Source organism: Antrostomus carolinensis, unplaced genomic scaffold, assembly GCF_000700745.2.
Source record: "Antrostomus carolinensis isolate BGI_N321 unplaced genomic scaffold, ASM70074v2 scaffold7703, whole genome shotgun sequence".
NCBI classification, from domain to species: Eukaryota; Metazoa; Chordata; class Aves; order Caprimulgiformes; family Caprimulgidae; genus Antrostomus; species Antrostomus carolinensis.
Window position 1 is genome coordinate 18,950 of NW_010307187.1, and position 16,984 is coordinate 35,933.

A 16,984-nucleotide genomic window follows, 5' to 3' on the forward strand; every position below is an offset into this window, starting at 1 on the left:
TCTGGATAAAGAGCAGACCTGCCAATGAAAGTAAGGTTTATAAAATAATAGCGTCCACAAAAGCAGTGCTGCTTCAGAAACGTAACAGGTAACTCCCATGTACTCACACATATGAAAATTTACAATGCTGTCCTTGCTTTGAGTAAGGTCTTTGCTGAACCACATGAAGATTTTTGAGACAAAGATTTTCATCTGTTTCAGAAAATCTCAGGCACAATCTGGATAAAGAGCAGAACTGCCAATGAAAAAATAATAGCGTCCACAAAAGCAGTGCTGATTCAGAAACGTAACAGGCAACTCCCATGTACTCACACATATGAAAATTTACTCATTTAACCTTTGAAGAACAGCAGTATGTGCTTTCTTAGGGAAAAGATCATTAAATACTCTTCTGAAATGAACTCTGAATTATAAGTTTCAATCAACACCACTGCCAATATCTAACAAAGTAGCATGACATTTTTGATGTTCTAACTTTACCCATTGTTTCCTTCCATTAAAAAAGAAAGCTAGGTCACCTACACTTCCTCTATCACACATCAGACAAACAAAAGCATAGAGAGCATACAATGTGTGAAAACAAATAAAGGAAGATGTGCTTTGAAGACAGACACCACACATTTGTGGGAAAGAGACAGGACAGGGTTTGGGAAGAAGTTATGTCAGCACATTTCTGCTCTGCTTAAATCAGAGCTATGATACACTGGGAATAAACCATAAGAAATCCTTCCTCTTAAAGCATCTAAATTTCAGCACAAGATACAAATATATCAATAATGTAATAAATACTGATGGTAACACTAAGTATTACTATTTATTTTTAATTCATCCATCATTCTAAAGATAGACAAGTAAGACAAACTCCATAAGACTCAAACAAGGTCACAAAGTGTGGCAGATCAGCAGTTGGGATCTCTTTACTCATAAATCATTGAACTATTTTCTATACTAATAGAAAGTACATCGATTGATCTGTGAACAAAAATACTCTGTTGATTCTGTCTCTTACTGGAGAAAAAAAAGAGCTGAATGGTGTGCAAGTCTTTCCTGACTGGAACATCTCTGCTAATGAAGGATTTCAATATCAACTTGCAGACAGAAAAGCAAATACAAAAATACCAAAGAAAAAAGCCTTGGATGTTAGAAATCTAGGGATTTCAGTAATGGCCTATGTAAAGATACCATGAAAATCTAAATAAATTTAAGAGTCTTTGTTTCAGTAATAAAGTCATATGCATATATAGTCTTTTTTATGAAAATGTACATTTTACATCACAGCGGGGTTTTTTTTAAGTTTTCTTTTATATTTACCTTCAGCATCCTAAAATCTTAAGACACTTCACCTGCAACATGAAAAGCAGAAAAAAAAAACCCAAATTTCAACTATCTCATAAGATGGAAACTGATTTTATGTGTGCTTCTTGTAGCTAGTTCGCACCTGAAGGGCTCATTTAAAGGCTGCTGTTTTTAGGAAATTTTATCAAAAAAAAAAGAAATCTCTGCGTTGAGAGAAAGATACATACTTAGTTTCACTGCATCCCGTTAAATGGATGAAAATGAAGCAAAAGATCTTCCGAATACTCTGTACTGAATGCCTCAAATCAACACTGTTTCTTATGAAAAATTTCATAAGAATGCAACCCATTTTCAGAATACTACTTAAATTGTGCTCAAATCATAAAGTTGCTTTTAATTCAGAAAGATTTTGTGTTGAAAATGCTTCCAATGGCTGTTACATAGTGCTGCTAGCACAGCATGGAGACTCAATATTTATCTGTTTGGAATTATCATCGTACTGTTTCCACAGTAATTGTAGCACTCTATCATAGTATTACATAGTTCCATCAAAAAAACCCCACACTAGGCGAGAGATTTATCTTATCTCAAATGGTAGCCTCTAAGGGATTCACACTTCATAAAAGTCTCCCAAATACTACCTTAAAAGTAATGCTTACATATTTGAAGAGCTGTTCTATTCCATACTTTTACACTATCTTAAGCTTACTTGCACTTGTACTTTTATTACAGCTGTGCCAAAACTGTTCAAAATTTCAAAAGCCCAGCTTCTCAACAGAACAAGAACTATGGCTTTGGCATTAACCTGCTGAAGAGAATTTACAGCTAAAGAAAGGAAGATGGGTAGAAGACAATGCCTAGAACACTTTACTCTGCAGAAGTAAATGTATTAGAAGCACACACATTATAAGTCTGAACTCACATAAATTACTCTGAGAAATCAAACTGGCAATTTAAAGCTTACTATAAAGTCATTTTGAAAAGGGAATTATTAAAAAATGAAGGTAATTAACACTAAATTACTCATAAATAACTAAACTACTGTAAGAAATTAGTGATTGAACTAAACAATGCTATTTTAGCAAGGTTATTTTCTTTTTCTCTAAGAAGCTGAATATATTACAAGGGAAGGGCAAGTCCCAGTTCCTCCCCTCTCAGTGTCTGTTGTGTAAGAGGCAGCACACATTGAGTATTTTATATTTGATGATATGAGGGCTGGAGCACCTCTCCTAAGGGGACAGGCTGAGAAAGTTGGGGTTGTTCAGCCTGGAAAAGAGAAGGTTCTGGGGAGCCCTTCTAGCAGCCTTCCAGTTCCTGAAGGGGCTACAGGAAGGCTGGGGAGGGACTTTTTACAAGGGCAGTTAATGACAGAACAAGGGGAAATGGCTTTAAACTGAAAGAGGGGAGGTTTAGATTAGATATTAGGAAGAAATTCTCCACTGTGAGGGTGGTCAGACACTGGAACAGGTTGCCCAGAGAAGCTGTGGATGCCCCCTCCCTGGAAGTGTTCAAGGCCAGGCTGGATGAGGCTTTGAGCAACCTGGTCTAGTGGAAGGTGTCCCTGCTGATGGCAGGGGGGTTGGAACTGGATGATCTTTAAGGTTCCTTCAACCCAGTCTATGATTCTATGAGTACCTATACCTCTAGAAAGAGAAGGCATTTTGCTCAGTCTCAAAGACTAATTCAGAATCGCCTTTTCCCAAGTTTCAATCACAAAGGGAAAAAAATATAACACAACAAAAAAGAAATCTCATGAGACTGCAAAAATTACCTAGGAAGAAGAAAAAAATGTAACTAATTCAAACTCCAGCTAAAATTCTGGCCACATATCAATAAGTGACAAAACAGATTCATTCCAAAGAAATCCAGATTTCATTCCATGAACAATTAAAATTCTCAGCAAAGCAGCTAAAACCCATCTGTTTTTTCAAGCTAGTTTTCAGTTTTTATTCCATAATCTTATATCCTTGTAATTACACTGATGTTCACTCAAAAGCCAAAAATTGGCTTTATTTACTGCATTAAAGATTAATGTAGCACAAACCTTCATACTGTTACTAGAGCCTACAGTACAAAAGGGCTCAGAGGACTTGATCTCTTTTGTCTTTTTCCTAAGATAGGGTCTGGATATGACCTGAGAAAACACTCATAGATGTTTCCTGTCTAAACCTATTTGCCCAAATGAAATTGCTTTAGAAGGAAAAAAAAAAAAAAAAATTACTGGAATACTTTCAGTTTGAATTTTTACTTCTTACAGACTCTTATGCACTAAAATATCATAGTGTCTTTAAAAAAAGCACATTATCTCAGAACACTCCCCATAGTAACAACGGCATTATCTATCCTATTCTTAATGTAAATAAGAACTTTAACTTTCAAAAAAAAAATTCAAAGCTTCACTCTTACATTTCTCAAGTGTCTACTTAATACAGTGGACAGGAGAAATCAAAACAGCTCAAACCTTGCTACAGCAAAAGAATCAGTTCGTTATCAGTTAAGCAAAGGGGCAATGAGACTCCAGTTAGGACACATGGTTTAGGCTACAGGGCTTGTATGTACATTGAACAGTATTTCCAGACAAAAATTAATGAAAACAAAAAGCGTAGCAAGGTTGATACACTTGACTGTAGTCCAAGTTCTCATTCCAAGAAATAAGGCGGGGGGGGGAAGAATGTTTCCTGCACTCTGAAGTAAAATTACTTCATTCCTAAGCAGCTACTTCAAATATCATTGTGGAAATCAGACATTCAGCCCTTCAGATGTGCAACTATCAGACTTCTACTGAGGGAATGCTAACCCTCTCAGCTACTAACTGAATAGGCACAAACATGGAAAATACTAATACAATCTCTCCCTCCAATGAAACAGAATTCATCTACAGAAATTAAGAAATCTTAAAAGTCTTGGTTTCAGCTTGTCTCTGTAAATTTTTTTCTTTAAAAAAAGACAGTTACATTACAATCAGGAGCATAATTCAAACCTAGACACAGTAAGCGTTAGATCCACATTAAGGTTTATTGGAAGTTTTTTCCTTTCTTTTTGTAATCTAGCTCTTAATTTTTCTTGCAAGGCTTTTTTGTTTTTAAATAATTGTAATCTAAGCTTCATTTATAACTACTCACTCAGAAGCAGTGAAATGAAGAGATATTTTAACTATAACCCTTAACTTGGTCCCTGACCTAGATCTAGCTAGCAACAGAATTGATGAAAGCCTGTATTAAAAAAAACAAAATGTACCTCCCATTGTTGAGCACCTTTCTGCCATGAAACAGCAAAGCATCTAGGTATTACAGCAGGAAACACACAACATGAGCAAACAGTACAGCTGAAAGTTAAACGAGAATACATATAGGCAAAGATTGTCTATGTTGCTAATTTACAGAGCCATCACTACTGCTCTGCTAAGCACCAGTCTTCTCACACAGAACTGAGCAGAAATAGCACTGCTGATTTGGTGTTTAACAGTAAAGATCTATTGTTGAAAGGAGTACAAAGAATACCAATGAAATTAATGCTTAAAGACTTGAAGGGAGTTCATTTCTTAGAATGTTAATTAATTGACTTGTTACCTTCAAAACTGGAAATGAAACAAAAGTAGGGATAGTGGAATAAATTCTTTCCTGTTATATAATGAGAGAATAAAAACATTTGCACCCTGACAAGGTCTCAAAAAAAAAAAAAAAGTCCGACTTACCTGTAAATCCCCCAGCATTGTCTTATGAGAGGTTATTTCGATTTGTCTAAGTTTTAAACCTCCAACAAGTGGATTGCACATTTTCACCATAGCTGTTGGCTCAGTTAGTGAAGAACACAACGGTTGTCCTAGAAGAGGACAATTTCCTCCCACCCCCATGTCCTTTAAACCAAGCTTTACTGAGACTAGCAAAGATATCTGCTTTTTTCCTCCCACAGAAAGGAACAAAATGATTCAGTAGCCAGCAATCTCCTTCCATTGTCTCCCAATTCTGGTTGCCGATCCAGAAGCCTAAATTTAAATCCCCTCTGCAAAAGTTGCCTTTTCAAAGATGATCAAAACACTTCTAATCTACGACTACCCGGTAAGACCTACACTGCCATCAATAGAAAAGTTCAGGAAAAGCATTTAATATTAAGGTTTATATCAAGGATGATACAACTTAAAAGACTAACAAGAACATAATTCTTCAGAAATAATGAAAAACTGTATCAGAAATTCTTCTTCACCTTCAGATTAGAAACAATCAGTGTTTAATGTTTAGGCTAAAGACATCAAATATATCATGCTTTCTACCAAAAACAACAAGCACAGAGGTAAAATAAAAACAACACACCACTAAGAGGCAAGTCAACAAACATTTCACAGCTAAAACCTCCCCTCAAAAAGCAAGCTGACTGAAAACACATTTCAGCCTTGTAAAAATCAAAGTTGTATTATTGATATTTCTCTCATTTAAGATAAAAATTCACAGAACAGTAAGCACTGTAATTCTAGAATAGCATTAACAGGATAAAAATCAAAATGGGTGGAAAACACACACGACTTTCTACATTCAACAGTAAGTGTTACTTACAACCTCCTCTTTTCTCCACTTCCTCAAAACCTAGTAAGTTCATTCTTCCATTTTTAAGTCCTTCTAAAAGCTGTTTACTTTCAGTAAAGGAAGAAATTAACCAAAGTAGTGAACAAATATCAAAAGCTTCTAATATACCTCTGCTCCACAAGGTTTACAACAGTTTCTGTCAATCAGAACACTGATTATCAATCCACACACATGCACAAATTAATGCATAGAGGTCACATGTATCAAAAACCTTGATACATCATCCAAAAGCATGGGGAAGTAATGTCTTTCATTTGTTTGATAAATCAAATTGCATGTATCAAAAATATCTATATATAAAATTTACAAAGGATAAAGTTCAAAAAATTATTTTTTTTTCCTGGCATGGGCATGCATGTGTCTGAGGAAAAGGGTGTTTGTTTTTGCAGTGGTCTATATTAAACTCTTTCATCCCCTATAAACATCAATAAAACTACAAAGCTCATACTGGAAAAGTTTCAAACTTCTTTTCCAAGCTGGCCACAATTACCACAAAAACTATTTCTAACCTCTTAAGCACTATATCACAACATCATAATTTAAGACAAAGCAAACAATACCACAAGCAGCTGAAAACGGACCAGGAATTTGTATGTAGTTGCAGACAAAAATATAATCACACAGCTATACCAAATTTTCAGGAGATATCTCTACTGTTCTCCTCTTGGGCTAGAGCAGACAACCCTAACAAAATTACAAATCAAAGTCTGAATAGGTGCCACAAACCCTGTCCAAGTCCAAAACTGGTATCTACATTACTAAATTAGCAGTGATGACACAGTATCTAGCATACCCTAAACATATGAAGCATGACACATTGATTATACCAAATCCTTTTTGTTAGAAGTTCTGATTATTAGTGTCATGTTAATAAAATCTGCGTTGCTTTATTCAAAAGACTTCACAAAAATGAGTGGGAACAGTGAAAAGGGATGAAGGACAGACAGTATTTTCCTCAAGCCCACCAAAATCCCAAGGTTGGCTTCTCTGAACTCAGCTGCAGGATCACAGCACTGCAACAACTCTCCACCCATTCTTTAGATTGAATGTTTCCTGCAGATCAGTTATAAGTTTAGCAATAAGAAAAAGGTTGTCATGCACCTTGTGTATCACATTTGAGACATACAAAGAGTCCTGCTACAGTCAGGTATCTACCTTAAAGATTCTATGCTTGAACAAACTGAGAAATCAAAATAAAATCTAGTTCAAAAGGGTCCTACACATAAACAGTATAGAAACAACACAATGGAAGAAGTCAGACGGGCAATGGCTATTTTCTTGCTTCTTCACTCCCAGGTTTAGAGATTAGTAGAAGTTTAACATATCGTTTGCAGAAATTAATTCCTTTATTCCTTGTGAGCACTACCATGAGATTGCATAGGAAGGACTTGTTCTGCCCTAACTTGAGAATAATGAAAAAAAAAAAGTATGCAAACAGCCTCGTCAAGGTCACCTCTCCAGAAACAGGAGCTCCTAAACAACCAGTTTCAAAAAGCCATCAACTACTGACAAAAAAGGAAATAATTATCAAGTAAAAAATACATTAATTCTGTTTTTAAAATATACTTAATGAGCAATAAACTCACTCTATAATTATGCAAGTTATGCATATAAATACATACTATGCTGTTCATTTCTGAAGATTCATAACTTCCACACGGATGGACACTTCCAATAGGTTCCAACCCTTCTTCATCCCACATATATGTGCCATCAGAGCTGTCAGATGGAGAAAGCTCAAAAGAAGACCCAGCTCTGTAATTCATCTCTGGAGAAATCACATTCTCGGAAGTATGCTTTGTGCTTTCACTGTTGTCATCCACTGCTTAAAGAAAACAGGAATAGTCAAGATTCCAAAAACAACCCAATATGCCAAAAATAAAAATTAAGATGTGTATTATTGGTGCATTAACTTTTTTGAAACTGTACTGTAACGGAAATATCTGAAAGCATTCTCCAGTATTGTTCACTCATGCTAGAGAGGAAAAAAGCTCAAGCTGGTTTGGGACCTACAACTAAGTATCCTTCCAAACTACATCTTTGCTAGCCTTTTATACTGCAATAATTCACTCACCATGAAAGTTACTTTCTAGAATTCTGTATCTTTTTAACATATTAAAAGGTGGGTCCAAAATCAGATCCATTGGATCCAATCTTTCAACTGTAACTTGTCTCAAAAAAGCATGTACTACAAGAAGCCCATCAGAGACTTGAAAACATGGCTTTTAAAAACATCTTCTGTCTCTTCCACTAATTTTTAATGAATTAATATAGCATGCCTCTGTAAAAACAAAAGAACAGTGACATTCATATTTATAATTTACCTGATTTAATTAGACACCCTACACTTATTCCTACTACTTAGGAGTGGTTACCACTGTTCTGTGCCACAGAGGCAGTGGGGGTTGGGGCGGGTTGTTGGGTAAAAATTTTCTTAAAAGATCAGCAGCCTAGAGAACTTCATGACAAAGCAAGGATATGAGGAATCCCACAACCCTACGACACGCGTGGTTAAAGGAGGTATCGTTCATTCCTAACCCAAAGAAAAAGAGTTCTTTAAAGTCATGCCTGGGCAAGACAACTATCATGCAGAAAAAGCACTCTAAGAAAATAAACAGGACAGCATAGAGCCAAGTTCCACTCTGAAACAATTCACAAGCAATGGGTAATTCTATAAAACAACTTTAGTTACAGTTACAGAATCTTGATTTAGTAGCTAAAATTTCAAACAGAACAAAGTATTTACCAGACATGTTTATATCAAGCCAGTCATCAGCATTACAGCAAGATCCTCCACTTTCCTTGAGAGAAGTGAACGGCTCGATGGACGTTATGCTCCCATGCTCTAACTCTTGAAGACAGGTTTCCTTTTGCTGTATTTGGATAGTTCTGTTTGGGTCTTCTATATCTATGAAATCATCACTGAAGTCTTCACTCAAATCATTTTTTTCAGAGGATGACAAAGAAGATATAGATATTTCATCTCCATCATCACTCATACACATGACTTTTGACCCATGTTTTCCCACACTTTCATGCAGACCTTCATCAGATTCTGTTCTTTGAGCATTGCTCTCTCTAATACTGTTTTTCTCAATTGCTCTATTAATATTTGTTGAAATTTCAGAGTTCTCCATGATGCATGTGTCAGGAGTTGTACTTTTGCTGCCATCCACAACGATATTTCCAGCAAATCGCTGCCTGGTAGGCTTCAGCAGAGAAGGACGACTTAATCTGTATCCAAAAGAAGGTGCTGACCCAGATCCATTTGACAGTGGGGGCTTCTTTGAAGAAGGAGCTGACATACCAGAGTAGGGCCTGGTAAATCCATACTTCATCGGTTCATTTCCATTGGGTACATCCAACTGACGTGCATTTCTAGACAACAAAGTCGACCTCTGAGATGTCCTGGCAGCTACATTTTGACTATAAGGCCTTGTAAGATCCACAGCTTTATTAAAGGAATGTGACCTGGTTAAAGACGCAGTGGGAAGGAAAGAACTCTGAATGGAATGTGAAAAACTTTGTGATCTTACCATTTTTTCACAGGAAAAAGCCTTGCTACTGTCTGCAGATTGTGCCAAGCTTTCTCCTGAACTTGTCCTTGTGGCACTGGAATTAGCTCTAGGTCTCTGCAAACCTACCACTGGCCTATTTCCATAAAATCCATTTAAATGTGACTTTGGAGCACTGAGTCCAGAATATGAGGTCCTTCCTGACAGGGTACCTTTGGCAAATTTTGCTGAACTAGGGAGTCCAGGAAAAGACTTTGGGTTTAATTCCTCAGTCGAAGATACAAACATATTGGTTTGCTTTGCTGCTTTTGATGCAACTGAAGTAGTGCTGTTCAAACCCACCCTGAGCACATCATTACCCAGTGCTCCTTGAGATTGAGAAGAGTTCTCAGAATCAATTAATTTTTCATTAGAGTTATGTTTAGAGTTGGTCTCTCTCCCATTTTGATCATTAAGTTGATATTTATTTGATTTTTTCCAGTTGAAAGCAAAGGAAGACATGCGAACGGTGCCATTGTGCTTGCCAAAATTTTTGCCATCATTACTCCCTGCTAAGCTAACAGCCGTCCCATTTGTCACAGGTTGCAAGACACTTCCTAAATTTTTCGTTCCGTATTTTGGTAACCTGGAAACCAACGATGTCCTGATTTGATTTTTTTCTTCCATGAGCTATTGGGTACATTGGTCCTTATAGGGTGCTTGAATCTAAGGAAAAGAAAGAATATATTAGATATGCATCAACCACACATTAATCAACATAATTGCATCTATGTTTATTACATTCCTGTGCCTAACTATATCATGATAATGCAAAGTAACTCACACAAATTTTGTGAGCTCCACAGAAATACCTGTCACCAGCAGTTATTTGGCAGTAATATGTTATTCAGGTCACACCTCATTCCCCCAGTTTTAATCCTCTAGATAAACTCTTCTGGGTTTGTTGTCTGTTTTGGGTTTGTTTTTGTTTTTTTCTTTCTTTCTTTCTTTTGTAATCTATAAAATAAGCTTAAAAAAGGCCTGAGGATTTTTCCACTTACTTATTTTGAGCAGCAAACTGAATTTTTCAACTGAATTACAATTATTAAATTACATCCCTAAGACTTTATATTTTAAAAAAATCCCAGTAATTGAACACAGCACAAGCCTGTGGTCAGCAGTGTAAAACTGCAAAAACTATAATGTAAAATCTGACTAAAAGCTTTTTTTTTTTTTAGTTTCCCCCACGTCTGTGTTATGAGATACAAAATAATGAATCATCATCCACCTTCACCACAGCATTTTTTTTTCCCCAGACCTTATTGATATCCCCAACTCAGGATTAAAGTTCCTAGCTGGTTTTTTTCCTCTGTACTGAAACTGTAGTCTATCTTTGTCATCGTCTTATTCACGTACAAAATTTGAGGTACAGGACAACAGTTGCATTAGGTCACTGTTAGTAAGTGAATTCAAAAGTTTTACTTCTGTGCAGCAATACATGAACATATAATCCTAGCTACAAAAGTATGAGATAAAAAGATTATTATAGCATTCATGCATTCCCTTGTATCGTGAATTTTGGCCTCCTTCACCTGATTTGCAGTAAAGGTGACTCCACTACAGTCTTTAATAAAGATTCATTGTATCTCAACGTATAGTCATGTCATTGTGGTCTATTTTATATTACACATTTTATAAAGCCATATCTGATTTACAAACATACTTTTGCCTCAAAAATTTCTGCCTTGAGAATTCTGATCTCCTTGCTTTGATATACAGCTTTTTGTTTCTTTCACACTCATCCACCTTTTGTACAGCATTTAGTCTGTTGTTTTTCCTGGCTACACAACATGAACAACATGTCTAAATGCTATTATTAAAGACTTGCAGTTCAGACAATGAGGCCTTGAGAAGTCTCCAAGTTTCAGTGTTGCATCTTATGACAAAGTTTACTCTAGTATTAAATTCTGTATTTGCAAGACAAAGTTTCTGGGGTTTTTTCAAGACAGTCGTAAAATGATATCTTGCTTTTGCTAGTCTGAATTTTACACTTCTGTCAGTTCTACCTGCTGGTCTTACAACGGCATCAAGACACAGAATTTCTGTTGTTCATATGTTATTCCCTGAAACTATTATCTGTGTTTCTCTTTACACAGACCTACACATAGCTGGCAGCACTGAAAAAACACATGGAAACTTTTAAACCACGTCAATCATGATGAGAATCAATACACAGCAAGTAATATTATACTTATTCAAGATACAGGAAATATCCTGTATTACCTTAAAGTGAGCCACTCCCCAAGTTGCAAGACCTCACTAAGAAACACAAGATAAAATCAAAGCAGCATTAAATACACACAAACTAAAGTACCCATAGGATTTTGTAAATTAATAGGATGCCCCAGAGCTGTACTTCTGGAAGCAGATCTACATTAAAAAGATACAAAGAGAAATGTAATCAGAGACATGGTTTTTTAGGGGCTCTTAACCTAGTGAAAATAACAGAATCCACATCCTACAAATGTTAGAGTGCACTTCTATTTAGAAACACACAAATCCAGAGTTTTCAAGTATAAAGTGAATTCTGGGACACTAGGGATATAGCCCTCGCCTAGGTGTACAAAGCAGGACGCAGTATCTCTCCCCAGCAACAGCAAAGCATTTAACTTGTTATGCATAATGCATGCCTGTATGTGGATTTAAGTGTCTAATGTTAGACTTATCTCAAAAACACTATGACCAACATCATCTACTAAGAAAAGCATTCACAGCATCTCATTTATGTATCTGTACCCATAAAAAAACTTGCCTACAGTGTACCTGTACACGTTGCAAATGAAAAAATCAACATGCTTTAATATCAAATATCAACCTCAAAGATAATTACTTTATGCCAAAAATACACAGTAAAGGCAATAAAATACTTTAAGAAAAACTCCATGCATAGAAAATGGGTCTTTAACATCACGATGCATTAATTGACAGCAAGCATCACACTGCAGATCCATCAAAAGATATCCCAACTTGAACAATGAAGCTCAAGTCTCGTAAAGAAATCTTCCAAATTAAAAAAGTTAAATTAGAAAGCTGCTAATTTAACTTTCATGCTTTATGGCTAATTCCCTTTTCACATCTGTCTACCATCTCTTAGGTGACTGCAAAATTTAAATGAGGCCATTTAATGAGATTACTTTAATCCTCCACCAAGTGCTGCAAATTAAACTTGAAAAGAAGGCCTTTTGGTTCTCTAGGAAGGGTGCTTGCTCATTTACCCTTAATTATGGAAAGATAATATTTTATCTTTAAGAAAACTGTACCAATTGCTTAAAACAGTTCAGATAATTAAATTAAAAGACTGCCTACAAGCGATACTTGCATGTGTTTTGTTAGCTACATAACTACCGTGTTACATTTTCAATTTAAGGTTGCATTTGTCTGCTTGAAATACAATGCTGTCAAAAAAAAACCCCAAAAAATCTTAAGTGTTTGGCAGATGTTACTTTACTTTTCCCAGAAAATGGAAAATTTTCTCATGAAGTTCTCTTAAATCTTGACATATATTTACTATTAGAAACTACCTTAAAAATGAAATTCCTTTAGTACTTTTAAGTTATAGTATGATTTCTGCATCACATGAAACTCAGACTCAATATAATTTAGGTCATAATCCGCTGTGTTATAAAGAAATTCAAAGTATTTTTAGACTTCTGCAATCTATGGATTTTTTTTAAAACAGACATTTGGGCAAACTAGCCTTGTATGCTTTGCCTTGGGAAATACTTTATCTAGTGCACACAAGCCTAATCGGGAATTAAGCTAATTATAAAGAGCCTAGTCTTACATAATGATCCAGGGAAAAGGAATTAAAACTTACAAACCCTCTCTGAAGTATAATCTGAATTAACTGAAAAGCTGCTACATCCTTACCTTCAAGGATATTCAAGATCCTGGTGATAAGGAAAAGGATATTCATTCTCACTTTCCTTTGTGCTTTCTGTATAGGATTATTTACACCTTGACAAGATCCTCCAATGTTACTTTCAACTACTAAACACAACATACACTTTTACTTCATTCACAGTCTGTTTCAGTAACACCAGAAGACAGTTTCTTCTATATTAGCTTCTCAGCAAAGTTTGGGTACCCATACCTAAGACTCCACCTTACATGTTGTGGAATGATTATTACAGCAGAAGACAGTTTAAGGCTCATACATTTCAATGTTTGGGCACCTTCAAAATATTGCGATCCCTACGATCCACACCATCAGAGCTAACAGGATTTTCAAGTTCCAAACAGATTACTATGAGTGGGACCAAATTCTCCTCCTATTGCCACAGCAGCGTGGGAAAAACAGCTGCCAGATGAAACATATCTGACAGACTGGTGACAGACCAGAGCAATTCTGCAGAACTATTGCTATGCCAACAGTTCCAGATGTATGTTTCTTTTTTCTTCTCAATTTTAAGACCACCTACATAAGAAACAGAAATACTGAGTAGCTAACTTTCAGAACAACTTCCTTCCCAGTGTGAAGAATTTTTTTCTTGAGGTAGAGATAAACCTAAGTTTGTGTAACAGGAGTGTGCTGGAAAACCAAGACAGTCAGCACCTTCTCACTGCTTCTGTATAACAAAAATGGTACTTTCCTGTAGGTCTGCAAGAAGTTGGCAGCTACAGCAGTACACAAGCTCCCTTACCTACCCAGACACATTATGTCCGTCAGTGTCCATATATCAGCAAATGCCAATTATTCATCAGTCAATTTTTTTGGTATTTAGTGTGGGCAAACTGACAGAACACCTGCTATGAGGCTCTGTGAATTAATTATTCATATTTCTGCCATCATGTGCTGCATGTTACTGAAGTAAATGAAGTTTAATAACCACGTTTGCCAAGCCATTATATTATGGCATATACTATTATATGCCTTCTGTAGAAGACCTAAGAATTAAGATACTGTCTAATTCTACCTGTTTCTCAGTGGTAGGTGATCTGAAGCAGTAGTTTACCAATATTCATGCATATTTATATTACCAACTCTATAGTGCTAAAATTTCCAGGGACCTTTATTCTTTCTCCTAGAAAACAAAAGCATGTTTCTAGTATACAAACAGCATGGACAGAAAGGTGAGAAGATTCCTCCTAAAGTAACCTAAATTATCTCCTCTAGTGAAAAGCTTACTTGGCCACAGCATTACATTAGGGCAGAGGAAACAACTGTTAACTGCTGCCCAAGCAGTACAGAAAATGAGTGAAGCATATCCTTAGGAACTGAAGAGCAAACAGCAGGCAGTGAATGGGTGGCTTGAGGCAGGCACAATCTTACTACCTGAAGTAACAATTATAACCTGTTTTCTGCACCATACTTCTAAAAGGAGAGCCTTGCTGAAACCTGAGACACAGGACCAGCTCTTCAAGGTGCTATGGACATGCTTCAAGACAGCAGCTCCTAACTTCCCATGGATTTTCATCATAACTAAGATGCCGTCCACACACAAAAAAAAAGATACAAACTTGCCAGTTTGAAAAAAAACTGAAGTTTACTTTTAATTACCACCTGCTGAATCTAGATAGACCACAGGGCCTTTGTGAATTGAAGCGCACACGTATTTCAACTCTGTCCACTGTGTGTGGCTTATAAAAACAGCCTCTGTACAACTCGGACTTAGCACCACAGCCACTATTTATTTATTTATTGTTCTCTTGAGGACATACAGAATGCAGATCTTTTCACCACTAACACATAGTGAAACTTAAGCATAACATCTAATTTTCTTAAAAACAGAATTAAAAAAATGCATTACAGCAGTTATGTGAAAATGTCTTATTTCCACCAGCATAGGGAGGTACTGAATGACATAAGCGAAAAATCAGGGAAGCCCCTGCAACAGATGCAGCAAAAGGCTGCTTTAGCAAGTACTCAGGAACACTGCAGGACGGGTAGCATGGCTGCAAGTCACTTCTCAGCTTTAAGGGGACTAAGGGAACTTAACAGAGTGAAAGAAACTGGCAGGAGATGTAGCTAGCAAACACCCGCTCTGAGCAGGACAAGCCCATAGGAATTACAGATGGTGAATGCTGAGGAAATTGTGCATGTTGTATGAATTAAACTGAATCAGAATACAACTAGAAATTCTGATGGCTCCAAATTCTGAGTACTTACAACTGTCCCATACTCTTTTGTGTTATTTATCCTGCACAGACTAGGTACAGCTCAATCAAAGAAGCCTTCTCTCAACACCAAGATCCAATAAAATTTATTAGCTCTGCAATAAAATCCTCTAAACCTTCCTTCCTTCTCCCGACTTCAGCGTCTCTGAAACATCTCTGTTCTTGAATCAATTCCCAATGCTTCATGAAGGCATCCAGGAACTTTAGAGTCTCTCCCTTTACTACATCCAAACTGCACAGGGATTAATACTAGCATCTCTGACACTGCCTTTTGAAGGTATCGCAGTCATAAAGTATGGCAAGAAATTCCAAGACACTTAGTGCTTATTGTTCCATTTCTCTGAAATCATTTTGTTATTCTGTGTTTGAAGTTGTAAGATTCTGTTCCCAGATCTCAGAGAGCTCAGAGGTAAGTCCTTCTGTATTCTTCCTCCCTCACACTTAGGTATGCTGATGTTCTACCCACTTGTAAAGTTTGATCTATCAAACACCAAGCAAACCATTTATCCAAGCTGCTGCTGTGCTGAGTTTTATGTCAGAATGGACTAGGTCAAGGAATATAAGCAGAACATGATGATGAATAGAGATAAAAGGAGGAGAGAACAAGAAAGACATCCTGAAGATATTGTGGCTTCTGTATTTCTAACAATGAACAGCATCTTTAGTCAATATAGCAAAAGGAAGATAAGACATTCCTTGCAATCTTTAAAAGCATTGTAGTTATTCATCAGAATACAGTTTCTTAATGCTTTGTAAGGCAAGAAGACATAAGCACTTACAGGAGAAAAAGAAATAGGGAAAAGCAGCTCTATTTTGTAGAACAAAGCTACCAGAAAACTTCCAGAAATCCATTTACATCCCTTAGGGCTACACTTTCAATTCACTCTGCCTTTAATGCTATTTTCATTGAATATCAGGCACCCCAAGGAAGGAAAAAAAAAAAAAAAAGGGGGCTAAGTGCTATCTGCCCAGAAATGTATGCTTTGTAACAGTTTGCCTGCTTGTGCTTTGGAGATTACTAAAATAGAGACAATGCATTTTAAACTTCAAATTTTTACATCAAACCTTACCAAAAGGTTGAAACAAAACAGGATTTGAGTTATCATAAAACCTTTAGGATTTTATTGAAACAAATGTCATACAAATTTTAACTCAAAGTAAGACCTTTGCTAAGGTTTCTCAAATAGGTAAATTTGCCCTGATTTTTGGCATTCTTACAACATGAATAATAAGGCAGACAGTCAAAGTCCAGATGCTTAGCCAGCTGCAGCAAGGGAACAGCTTCAGGACAAAGAAAAGAACATGGAAGATACTTGGGGGTAGGGACATTTATGGGCCTGTAAAAAGGAAGAAATAGACTTGAAATAGTGCACTTTCACATTCCTCTTAAATGTTAATACAGGTTATCATAGTTCATTCATAAATGAGATGTGAAAT

At 36.3% G+C, this 16,984-nt stretch overlaps 1 protein-coding gene across 1 annotated transcript in view; it reads right to left on the reverse strand.

Moving 5' to 3' along the window:
* Positions 1 to 10,089, reverse strand: part of CCSER2 (coiled-coil serine rich protein 2) — a gene marked incomplete at its 3' end in the record, with an annotated part of 27,659 nt that extends 17,570 nt beyond the window's left edge. Inside the window, exons 1-2 of the mRNA XM_010165335.1 lie at positions 8,623 to 10,089; positions 7,499 to 7,701 (exon numbers count right to left, since the gene is read on the reverse strand). Of these exons, the coding sequence (XP_010163637.1) occupies positions 7,499 to 7,701; positions 8,623 to 10,057 (1,638 nt within the window). The remainder of the gene's footprint in view (positions 1 to 7,498; positions 7,702 to 8,622) is intronic.
* Positions 10,090 to 16,984: the final 6,895 nt, after the last annotated feature.